At 41.9% G+C, this 12,943-nt stretch overlaps 1 protein-coding gene across 3 annotated transcripts in view; it reads left to right on the top strand.

Moving 5' to 3' along the window:
• Shtn1 (shootin 1) overlaps positions 1-12,943 on the top strand; it is a 104,330-nt gene that overhangs the window by 24,514 nt on the left and 66,873 nt on the right. For all 3 annotated transcript variants that reach the window (XM_032892230.1, XM_032892233.1, XM_032892234.1), the window contains exons 3-4: positions 1,055-1,115; positions 9,842-9,936. In XM_032892230.1, coding sequence (XP_032748121.1) covers positions 1,055-1,115; positions 9,842-9,936 — 156 coding nt within the window. The remainder of the gene's footprint in view (positions 1-1,054; positions 1,116-9,841; positions 9,937-12,943) is intronic.

Here is a 12,943-nt window from a genome sequence, read left to right on the forward strand (position 1 = left end):
GTTAAATTGGAGCTAGGAACACTATAAGACAGGGTGTGTGTGTGTGTGTGTGTGTGTGTGTGTGTGTGTGTGTGTGTGTGTGTGTGTGTGTGTGTGTGTTTCATGCACGTGAGCGTATGAGCGCCCACATATTCACATCGAAGCTAGGGAAGAATTATCAAGTGTCATTCTTTGTCACTCTACACCAGCTCTCTTGCAATCTGTTTCCCTCCATCCTCCAAAGCTAGAAAAAAAGCACGTGTGGCCATGCCGGCTTTTGCATGGCTGCTGAGAATGTGAACTGGGATTCTCATGCTTGCCCCACAATCTCATCCAACACTAAGGCATCTCACTCTCCCTTGAGATGGGCTTTGATAGCCCAGTGGTTCTTTAGTGTAGCAGGCCAAACATATTCCCTTAAAGAAGGAATGCATTTTAATTCAAGGGTAGTCAATATTACCAACCTAAAGAAGGAATATATTTTAACTCAAGGATAGTTAATCAGTTACCAGCTTAGAAGGAATAAAATTTAACTCAAGGATAGTCAATGTTACCAACTTAAGGAATACATTTTAGCTCAAGGATAGTCAGTTACCAACCAAAGAGATAATGAGCAGTGAATGACTCCTTATCTCAGGAACTCAGCTGGGTAAAATGAATATGTATCAGTCTAGGCCACTTGTACTGACACCTGGTACTAATGAGGCTGTGGAAAGATTTTTTTTTAAGATTAATTTTATTTTTAATTATGCATCTGCATGTGTGCATCTATGCGAGTATATATGCACCCTAGTACAGTTCCCTTGGAAACCAGAAGGGGCTATCAGGCTTCCCTGGAGCTGGAGTCAGTCACTTGTGAGCTGCATGGCCTGGGTGCTTGCAGGAAGCTGAGCTGGCGTCCTCTGTGAGAGTGGCACATACTCTTAGCTGCTGAGCGAATTCTCCAGCCACCGAGAGGGATCATGTCTGAGAGAGAAAGGAAAAGTGTGGCCGCAGTGAGTTTATTCTTGCTTCTGGCCTTGTCAACGTTACGTTTCACCATGAGTTTAACATCTCTTTCTCTTTTCCATTTCAGTGTGACAAGATTAGGCAAGAACGAGATGAAGCTGTTAAGAAACTGGAAGAGTTTCAGAAAAGTATGTAAGCGTTTCAGTGGAGTGATAATCACATGGCTTTGGGGAGTGTGTGAGTAGACCCAGTGACTGCAGGTGTCCTGATCATATTAAACAGTCTCCATTTGCGAAAAATAAAAATGCCGTGGCATCATTGTGATTTTGAAAGAAACAGAATGAGCATTAATATCCTATAAATGTCTTAAAAATATTAAGTTTGTAATAAGAAAAGTTTGCTATGGGAAAAATCAAAGGAAAACAAAATTAATTGGTTATCTTCACTCCCTAAGAAAAGCCAAAATTTGTGTGATCTTTCATGTATGCAATATGTATTTCTATAAAAAGTGTATATCTTACATACCAACCATTTTATAGCCGTGTTCTTTCAGTAAACAGCATGTGTATTTTGGCATTTGAAATATAGATTGGCTCTAATTATTATCTTTTATATTCTATATTATATAATCTACACATATATGATAGATAATAGTATATACATTATAATATTGTAGTTATTTGCTCTCTATCCTTCCCGCCTTCTAAGCGCTAACCCCTACTACAGATATATACGCAGTCTGTCATTTCATGGCCTTATATTTTTGTTTACACTATATGGATAATGAAATATATGTATAAGGTAACTATATAAAATATTTTTTGGTGCTAAAGGTATAATTTGTCACATAGTTATAGTGACACATATCTAGAATTCATTTTAATTGCATAATAGTATATGAATATACTGTGATTTTTTAAATTATTAGACACTACATATTTTTGTTCAGCACGTCTTACACTACTGGTGATTATATATAATATGTCCTCTATGCAGTAACATGGTGATGTAACTTTGTTCTTTCAATGCCTGGCAGGTATTCATGTGTTTATAGAATCTGATGAGTATCTTGGGTTAGTTCAAGGAAAAGGAATTATGTCAGAGCACATAGCTACTGAAATGTCACTGCATATTTATAAATGTACTCTCAACAGGAGAGATCTTATTTCAAGAGTTCTACATGCAGGATGGGAATGCACAGGGTAGGGGTGGGGGACTGGGGTTCAGCCCCTGCCTTATACATGTGAGGGGGCCCTAGATCAAGTCCCAGCACTCCAGTCAATCAATCTGTGGAAACAGACTTTGGGAGGCAATGAATGTGTCTGTGGCCTCCACAGTGAATGGTTTCACGAGGGAATATTTATCCTCTTAATTAAGCTATGCATATTAACTATGTAAGCTACTTAACCACTTAGTCTTTAGCACAGTGGTTAAGGAAGGAGCAAAAGCAGTTGCCATTTTTATGGAGTTGGAGTGTTTAAAATCACTCTTGCTAAGTTATGTCCTTAGAAAAGCAATAGTAATTTTCTTCTAAATTTTTACTAGGTTATTATTTTTTTTTAATGTGACATAAATCTGTTGTTTATCCTCTAAGTCAGAACATAGCTGATCGGATCCAAAAATGTCATATGGGAATATGTCATGGGCAAAGAACCAGACATTGCAAGAAAATAACACCCTCTCCCTTGCAAGTTGGACCTTTCTAGATCATTCTGCAGGGGTTCTGAAGTCGGACAGCACGTACTGATAGTCCCACACAGCGAATCATTCTACCCTTCTGAAAAATGAAACAGTTAAAATTCAAACAAAGAACACCACAGGGTAACCTTGTTGGTATTACCGTCTGTGGAGGACCAGAGACATGATTAGAGATACTGCTTGCTTGGGAATGGATGAACGGTGGCTGCTTTGGGCGACGTCATTCTCTAGTGTAGGACTGATGGAATCCAAGTGTATTCCCCTGGAAAGAGCAAGCCTTGCTAGCGCCTGAGCTTCAGTTATTGAGAGGGGGTTGCTGTGCCGCGTGCAGTGGGCTGGTTCAGGCTTCTTAAGGTTCAGTTTACAACAGTGTGTTTTGATACAGGTAGGTGGCAGGCAGGGATTTGCCTCCTATATTCATCAAGAATGGGAACAACTCTTCCGCATTGCTTCTCTCCACCATGCCCCTTCAAAAGTGACTTTTCTTCTGAATATGCTGATCACTCTATGAGCAACTCAGATTACAACCTGAAAGGACTCATTGAAACGGTCGCACAATAGCGGCTATTGTTGGATGTGGTTAATTTTTACTTTTATTAAGCCCGGTTAAAGTCCGGGTGGCAGGGAGTCAGAATGTGAACTCTTTAAAGAATGTTTTTGTACATTAATAGTGAGTGTGTGTGCACATGTGAAGGTCAGAGGACAACCTGTAGGAATCAGTTCCATCTACTTTGAGGGTTCTGGGGATCAAAATCAGGTCATCAAGATTGGTGGCAAGTACCTTGACCCACCGAGCAATCCTGCTGGCCCTGGGATGGCTCTTTTGTCAGTCTGAAAAAGAGAGAATGGGGAATAATAGGGTTTAATTTCTTGGGGCTAGGGATGTATCTCAGTCGGTAGGGTGCTTGCCTAGTATGTGCAAAGTTGTAGGTGTGTTTCCCTAGTGCCATATAAAACTAGGCATGGCTGTGTATACCTGTATTTGCGATAAAGAGTTCTTGGCTTTGAACAGAGAGCACAGAATCTGAGATTTGGAAGAGAGCATTGCTGATATCTCTCGTGCAAGCTCTATCAGCATGAGCCCACATAGCCGGAACAAGTTTCCACACTGGGAAACCTTGCTGCTTTAGTCTGCCTAGGATAGCGAGAGAATTTCTGCATTAAAAGAGCTCACTCACTCACACTTGGGATGAGGTGAAGTCCCAAGTGGGCCTCCCATGGGAGCCTGCACATTTGAATGGCTTTAGGGACTTGCTTGGCTGCTCTCAAGTTTCCTTCATGCTTATCCAATATAGTTCTACCTCTCAAAATGTGAGGAGAACTTCAAGTGGGGCTCAGACCTTGCTTGCCCTGGCTCGGTCTTCCTCTCCTAAGGTAAATGCATCTCTGGCCACAGCTCTATGCTGTGTCATTGTTGGCTCTCTGCCAGCTCTCCCTCAGCCTGTCTCGTATGGAGTTTCTCCACACAAAGAACACTACCCCAGAGGTAAGCCATGCGCCCACATTAAGTCCCATGTGTGTTTGAGGCTCCCCCTGGTAGATCCTGGATTATGTTTGAGTTTACTCCAGTTTTCCCACAATCTTGTCTACGTCTTGGTTCTATTTGTCCCACTTGAAAGCCTCTGTGGAAGCTGGGAGTGTAGCTTGGTTACGAAAATACTGGGCTTGATCCCTAGAACCAACTCTATGAATTGGGTGTGGTGTGCAGATCTGTAATCTCAGATTTACTCATGAAGTGGAGGTAGAGGTTTCAGTTCATCTCTGGCTATGTAGTAAGTTTACATCAACAACAACAAAAAACCCACTGCTAATAGCAACAACCACAACAACCCTTTTAAACAATCTGGTATTGAAGAATAGAGTTTGTTATGCTCAGGGCCTGTGCTTCAAAGATCCCGGTGATCCCCTATTGCGGGAGGTGGGTTGTAGACAGGGCTTGCTGAAGCGGCAAGATTCTTGGCATTGACGGTGTCAACTGTAACAAGTTTTAAAAGGACCGCAGGAAACTGGAGTGTCCTAGATATGGGTTTGGCTTTATCATTCAGAGTTGTGCTTGGAATGTGGTACTTTACCGCTCTGTGCCCCCTCCCCAACCCACCCTCCATGTCTTCAGATAAAATACCAGTTACTTTGTAGGATTGTTTCTGAGAATTCCTGGGACCACAAACTTAGGACAAACAAAGACACAGGCAGGCTCAGTACATGATGAGCGGTTCTGTACCACAGAGAACATTCTCGAAGAGTGTTCACAAACTCAAACCTGGTACCTTCTTCAGCTTTTCAAGCAAAAGACCTACTTGGTAGGTAGTGTTGTTCTGGAGTGTAAGAGAACCAGACAAATGTGAGACAGAATTCATGTTTTACAGCTGGGTGTGGTGGCACATGCCTGTAATTCCAGCACCCACAAGCAGAGACAAGAGGAGAACCACAAGAGTAAAACCAATCCGGTCTACAGAGCAAGTTCTAGGGCTTTATAAAGACTGACATGATCTGGTATTGAGTGGGGGGAAAGGACTGAAGCCCTGAGGGCCAGCAGAAAGAATGGAAACAGGCGACCTTGGGAGGTAGGAGGTTAGGAGGGCCCTCCAGAATGTACCAGAGACCTGGGAGGTGAGAGACTCTCAGGGCTCAAGGGAGGGGCAGGCTTAGATGAAATGCCCTACAGTGGGGAGAGGGAACTTAATTGAACCCACCTCCAGCAGAAAGACAGGGCATCAAGTGAGAGATGGGGTTGCTATCTCACAGTCAAAACTCTGACCCATAATTGTTCCTGTCTGAAAGAACGGCAGGGATGGGAATGGAGGGGAAAATATCCCGTCTTAATAAAGGGCACATTTATTTAAGTCCCTCATGTGTTTGAGGCTCCCCTGGTAGATCCTGGGTTCTGTTTAAGTTTACACACGTTTTCCTGCAAACCCATCTACTTAGTTCTGTGTGTAGGAGACAAAAATTTGTCACGTGAAACCTCAGTACTATGTGTCTTCTCCAGGCCTGTATTTAAAAATTCAAGATTTGCCAATTTAACCCAAGTGGTAGAGATATCAGTCGATATTCTTTTCTTGCACGTGGGAGTTTCCAAAGCCTTGATTTTATTGAATTTGTCTTTTGAAATGAGGCCTAAGGCATCTCAATCTGGCCTTGATCTCCTTGTAGCTGAGAGAGACCTTGAACCTGATCTTTCACGTGAGTGTTAGAGTGGTCGTGTACCTCGTCTCCTGGATCAGGCCGTGCTGGATGGCAGGGATGGCACCCAGGGCATCCCGCATGCTAGGCAATCACTCTACCCATGGCTCTACATTCCCATCCCCGTTTTCTTACTATGATAAATTGGAAGTTGGTACCGTGACCCCATGATCTAATACTCATCAATACGCACCATGTTGCTCACATGTTCCCCTGACTGACCTGACAAAGCTAATGTTAGCCTTGGATTGCTATAAAATTTACTGGTGATAAATATAATTATGAATTTTCGTTTGTTTCAAAAGTGTAACTACAGTCTTATGACCCTTTTCTTAAAGTTTATTTATATCCATCCATCCCTCTTTCTTTTTTTCCTTCCCTCCTCCTTCCTTCCTTTATTTTCCTTCCTTCCTTCCTTTATTTTCCTTCCTTCCTTCCTTCCTTCCTTCCTTCCTTCCTTCCTTCCTTCCTTCTGAGACATGCTCTCACTATATAGTCCTAGCTGGTCTGGAACTTACTGTGTAGACTAGACTGTCCTCAAACTCACAGAGATCTATCTGTCTGCCTCTGCCTCCTAAGTGCTGGAGTTAAAGGGGTGTGTGTGTGTGTGTGTGTGTGTGTGTGTGTGTGTGTGTGTGTGTAACTGTGCTCTACCAGCCTACCTTTTCTACCAGCCTACCTTTTCTTGATAAACATTGTATCAAATAAAAATAGACTATCATAGGTAAAGTGTCCAGGGGTCATAGATATGAGAAAAATGAATAGTTCAAAGTTTTTTTACAATCTGGATTCCCTGAAAAGGACAAATAAGGCCTGGCCAGATTGCACAGTGGGTGAAGGTACTCTAAACCCAATGTCCTGAGTTCTATCACCAGGACCTACATATGGTGAAGGAGAACCAACTCCAGCAAGTTGTCCTCTGACCCCCCCACAGTGCATTGTGGTTACACACACACACACACACACACACACACACACACACACACACACACACACACGAAAACAAAAGGACAAATAAATTGGTATTTCAGAATGAGTTTTGTTCTCTGTCCCTGTGACCTGACTTCTGAGTTAGGAAATGACTTAACTCCTAACAGATACAAGCAGCCCTTGTAGATTCTTCTTCTGAACCCAGGAATGAGCAGGTCTCCATGCTGTCGGTTTGGCATTGGGTGAGTTTCTGAAACTAAAAATCACAACACAGCTTACAATGTTCTGCTGTTTCTCTTTCTGAGAGTAAGGGGGGGGGAGAGACAGACAGAGAGACAGAGAGAGACAGAGAGACAGAGAGACAGACGACAGAGAGGCCCCTCCCCCCATCCGGCAGAGCATGCTCAACGCCTGGAGAAACAAGTTAAACCACAGGACAGCTTTTTACAAAATGTTCAGAAAATAAGGGCTCCTCTTTTTTATTATTATCTTTTTTTTTTTTTTTTTTTGGCTAGGCCTAAGCCTCTCGACTACAGAATGATTTTCCCCCCTTACTTTCATGAGCAAGAATGTTATTGAATAAAAAGTCAAATTCCTATGAAAATGCAGAGTGTTTATGTTTTTGTTATGAGAGTAGAAATACCAGATTGTGGCAGAAGATGTCAAGTAGTTAAGGCTAAAAAAAAAAAAGAAAGAAAGAAAAATTCAAAGTAATATTTGATGTTGTAAAAAAATTGTATAGGTTTCTTTTCTCTTTTCCTTCACATTTTTGAAGAGCCTACCTTGTAAACATAGTGATAAAATGCCAGGAATATTAGGATTTTAAGGAAATAATAGAGCCCATTATTTAAACTACAATATAAAAGGCAATTACATTGATGAAGAGCTACATGGGCTTTGTGTGTGTGAATAAACTTGGCCCGCGTTCAGCTTTTATTTGTTTCTCCGGTATAAACACATATTGTGTGTGATTCCAGTTTAATGGGGACCCGTTTGTATGCCAAGCAGCTGCATTTTAGGACCTATGGCGTGATTTCATAGCTCTCTGAAAATTGGTTCTATTCAGAACAGGAGATAGAAGAGGACAAGGGGGGGTGGTGGTGTGTGTAGGGGGGGCTTCAACACACAATCATTTCTTTTCAATTGGAGCCAGAAAGGTTGATGACAACATGACCATTGTGTTATAATGATAAGACCACTAAGGCCTCTGTACCTCTCATCACGGCTTTCACTCCACAGCAGATACAATTTAATTCACTGCTCCGTCAGCAATGCTGACACCATTATGCCGTCTGTCTCCACAGTTATAATCACTGTCCTCTGAGAAATGCAGTTGAAATGATCTTGAACAGTCAAAGAAACTCTCAATTAAGGCTGCCACTTCCAATGTGTCAGATTGTGTCTTATGCACTTGGTACAATTTTCCCTTCCAATCCTGTTTATTTACAATGTCTACCAGTAATTACGCTTAACGTGTCATTTAGTGAGGGGGGCCCCTGCCAAGCCGATTGTTGGGTGCTGCTGTACCATTGAGTGGGAGTTTCCCGAAGTCAATGCCATCAGCAGCTTTTAGGCCTTGATGGGACGCGGTAGTCACGTTGATAATGCGAGTATCGGGCCTCATCAAGTCATAATTAGATGCCACTCAAACGTGCCACTTGTAATAACAGTGTTGATTCATGTTTTTCTCGGTGACTGCAACTACTAATTAGTTAAGTGGTTTTTGGTTGGCCCGCATTTGCAACAGATTATTACCCCTGGAAAAAATGTCAAGGTTAGAGATGTTTCTGGCCACTTAGTTCTGCTTTATGAATTTGAATATTGACATAATAAGAACTTCGGACAGACTTGGGAAGTAATACATATTTTTTTTTTGTATTTAATTTAGAGAGAAAAAATTCCCCTCCTGAGTTTAATCATAATTGCAGGTTAATTAAGCTTAAATGAAGCAAAAGTAATCTGTCTTTGTGTTATGTGAGCCCGGTGCTTTTTCTAACTTTGTTAGGTTTCACATTCGGTTGTCCTTTAATTTTTTTTCCTCCCTTATACCCAACAAATGAAAGTCAGTCTACATACACAGAGTTCACGTTTGAGAGTCTGAGACTTTTCTTCTGGCTAGAAGTGTAGGTGGGAAAACTTCACTATCTTTTTTATTTTTTTATTTTTTGAAACCTAAGCTTCAAAGTATCAGTACGGGTCAGAAGTATCACATTTTTTAAATCTCAATTTACATAAAACAGCTACCAAAAAAAAATCTACAGGTTAAACAGTTTTTCAAGTGTTGGTAAAATAACAAATAAAATTTAATTTTTTTCCTTCCCCCAATAATACTGTATGTTGCAATAAATAACTTAGGAGCACCTGTTTACCTCTCCCACGGCTTGTAAGTTTGGTGCTACCCTGTCCTGACCTTCGGTTCTTGAAATAACAGAACTGGCTTGTCGCTGCCGAAGATGAGTGTCACAGACTTAGCTAACCTCATTGTTAAACGACTGCAAGATCAACTTAAGATTCGTTTTTCCTTCATTTCTTATGAGCTCATTTTCCATATTGGATTCACGAATTATGTCTAGGCTAATCAAAAGCTGATCAAAATATTGTCACTATTTATGCATAGCTTTTGAGGAAGGAAATCCAAGGTGACCAGTGACTTCCAAATGCACAGATACAGGCGTGTATGCATGCTCGTAGTGTCCGTGCACACACACACACACACACACACACACACACACACACACACACACAGAAAAGAGACAGAGACAGAGAGAGAGAGACAGAGAGAGACAGAGACAGAGAGAGACAGAGACACACACACACACACAGAGAAAAGAGACAGAGACAGAGAGAGAGAGAGACTTTTAAACTATTACGAATGTAATAGTTGAGAAGGTTTGTAGTTTGTGTGTGTGCGTTTTTCTTTCTGCATGCATACATTAGCTGAGATTTAGTCAAAGGCAACTTCTGAGGAGCGTTTTAGTCATGGCCAAAGGTCTAGCTGTAGGAAGAATTGAAGCATTCTTCTTGGTCATGGGGCAGTGTGTGGGCTTCTGGAATACTTGACTAATTCTTGAATGCTGACCCTCTTTTTCCTCTTCATTTCTAGTTTCTCATATGGTTATAGAGGAAGTGAATTTCATGCAGAACCACCTTGAGATAGAGAAGACATGCCGAGAGAGTGCTGAGGCCTTGGCGACAAAGGTGAGCCTGGGCTTCTGTGTGCGCTAGCCATGGGGTTGAGCCTGGGCTTCTGTGCAACTTGGTCTTCTAAGGAGTAGCTGCTCTGTTCTAATTCTTTGCCCACTTGTCTGCTCTGATAAGGAGGTGTAAGGTTCCAAATCCTGGGATATGATCTGTAAGTGTCTGCTTGTGTACAAAGTCCATTTCTAATTATGAAAGTGCTCTCTCTCCCTCCCTCCCCCCTTCTCTCTCCCCCTCTCCCTCTCTCATGTGTGTGTGTGTGTGTGTGTCTGTATGTGTGTCTGTGAGTGTGTATCTGTGTGTGTGTCTCTGTGTGTGTCTGTGTGTATATTTGTGAGTATGTACATGTGTGTGTATGTGTGTGTCTGTGTCTGTGTCTGTGTGTATGTGTGTGTTTCCAACATTTGCACCCATATGACCTGGAGAAATAGTCCCCAGGGTAGATGCTACACTAGTTTCCCACAAGAACATGGACATTGTCTGCTGGGGACTGATGAAAGACTCAGCCTGAGCCCTGCGTTTCAGGTGGTTATTTATGAAAGCAGAGGAGGGCATGTGGAAGGTGACCTCCAGCGCGCTGCTGATTGCCTCTAGCTGATGATTTTACCAAGTGTGTAATTTTCTATATTCTGTCTCATCAGAATTACATTATTATTAAAGAATGTTTTTAGCCCTGTCTTATGTATTTTGGGTAAAAAGCGTCCATCAGAAAATGGATTACAGCAATTTCCAGCCAAATTTCATTAGTAATGCTGGTTGTGTTTGCCCCTACTCTTCATATCACCCACCTCCAAAGTATTTCTTTGGACGTGGCTGAAGTTCTACTATCAACAAATAGACAAATAAATAAATGTGTTTAATTCGTATGCATTAGCAGTGCACTTGCTAATGGTATGCGCTAAATTGTTTGCATAATGACACTGCACTAAAGTTCATAAGATACTGAATCAGAGCCTAAGTAGGAATACGAATTTCCACGTGAACTTCTTTCCTCCTACTTGTCTGATGCATGCATAGCATTATGGGGTTGCCATTTCGATAGAGGTGTGTACACACTGCCTGCCCTGCCTACTCATCCCTGAAGTTTTTCAGTCAGGTATACTGGATGCTCCTTTCCTTCCCTTTCCTTCTTCTGGGACAAGCAGAGAAACAATGTATTTGGTCCAGGTCGGTTTCACTGAATCTAGTGCCCAAGACGGTGTCAACATTATATCCATTCAGATGAAGATACCCCTGCCTTTCAGGATTGGCAGTTTAGGGAAAGCAAGGGCTTAGGGTTAGCACTTGCACATTTGCACACTTTATTTCTAATTGTGTCATTGGGAGCATACATGACTCTGAGCACATTGGTTCTGTTTTCCTGTCAACTCAGGTGACAGGTGGACAATAGTTAAAGAATGGTTTGTGGGGGCGACACTTCATGATACTTTGTAACTGTTGGTCCAAACATTGCCTTCTTTAAAAGTTATTTTATCTCCTCTACTCTTTTGTAGTGTGTGTGTGTGTGTATGTGTGTGTGTATTTGTGTTTGTCTATATGTGTATGTAGCCCAGAGGTCACCTCAACTTTGAGCATCTCCCTCTATCACTTTCTACCTAATATTTAGGAACAGGGCTCTCACTGAACCTGCAGCATGGGGATTTCAACTAAGCTAGCTGGCCAGCTCCAACTTGTCTCTACATCTCCAGGACTGGGGTCACAGTCACGTTCTATTCCTGGTGTTTTACACAGGTGCTGAGGATCCAAATTCAGGTCTTTATGCTTTTATCACGAGCACTTTACCCACCAATCTATCTATCCCACAGCCACAGTGTGGTGTAAGTATTAGTATGTTGTAAAACTTCCGGTGATGGATGGATTTATTTCTGTTCATCAATCACTGTGCTATCCCCTAAACCCATTCTTATAATGGGATCCTTAGTACACACCATTTGTCTCCCGATCTGTGAGAAGTCTTTTGTAAAGTAGACATAGAGTTTTTTTGTTTTTTGTTTGTTTTTTGAGGATGTATATAATGAACTCTTGGGGGCTTGAAAAAAAAAACAGACTAAAAAAAAAAGTGAAATTGAGGAAACTGGAGAGATGGTTTGGTGGTTAAGAGTGCTGCTGCTCTTGCAGAGGACCTGAGTTCAGTTCCCAGCACCCACCTTCAGCAGCTCACGTAGAACCTCAGCTGCAGAGCATCAGATACCTTGTTCTGGCCTTTGTGGGGACATTTGCTCATGTACATCCCCTATACAGATACACACAAATGAAAGTTTAAAAAATAAAATGGGAATGGTACATTTTTTTTTAAATTATTTTTAACTTGAGTATTTCTTATATACATTTTGAGTGTTATTCCCTTTCCCGGTTTCCGGGCAAACATCCCCTCCCCCCTCCCCTTCTTTATGGGTGTTCCCCTCCCCATCCTCCCCCCATTGCCGCCCTCCCCCCAACAATCTAGTTCACTGGGGGTTCAGTCTTAGCAGGACCCAGGGCTTCCCCTTCCACTGGTGCTCTTACTAGGATTGAATGGTACATTCTTATGCTATGATTTGACCGCATCACTTTCTTGCAGCTCCTCTGTTTCGCTAAAATGTGCAGGTTAAACTGATAAGTGGCCATGTTTTTGAGGCCGTACTGTCCAAAGCTGTCTAGCCTACTCCTTTCTTCAGAATGCTGCACTGTGTATATGAAATGAGTTCAGCTAGTGTAGGGAGAATGTGGGTTTGCCTCTGCCTTATGATTGAGAGACATTTCAGAGGAGCAGCACAGGATTAAATCCCTTAACAAGACAACAGTAAATGAAGTCCCTTCTCTAACATTTTAGGAATTTAAAGCCTAACATAGGCTCTACAAAAATGCCTATGTAAAATGCACTGACACTTCATTTGTATAAACCTTGTAATTTTCTTTCAACAGATGAGAATGGTCTGGAGTTCTGTGCTCTTTTCTCTGTTGCTTCTGCCTCTCTCTGTGTGTCACTTGCTTTGGGTTTTTACTGCAGGATCCCTTCTACTCTCAG

This window comes from Rattus rattus, chromosome 2, assembly GCF_011064425.1.
Source record: "Rattus rattus isolate New Zealand chromosome 2, Rrattus_CSIRO_v1, whole genome shotgun sequence".
NCBI lineage: Eukaryota > Metazoa > Chordata > Mammalia > Rodentia > Muridae > Rattus > Rattus rattus.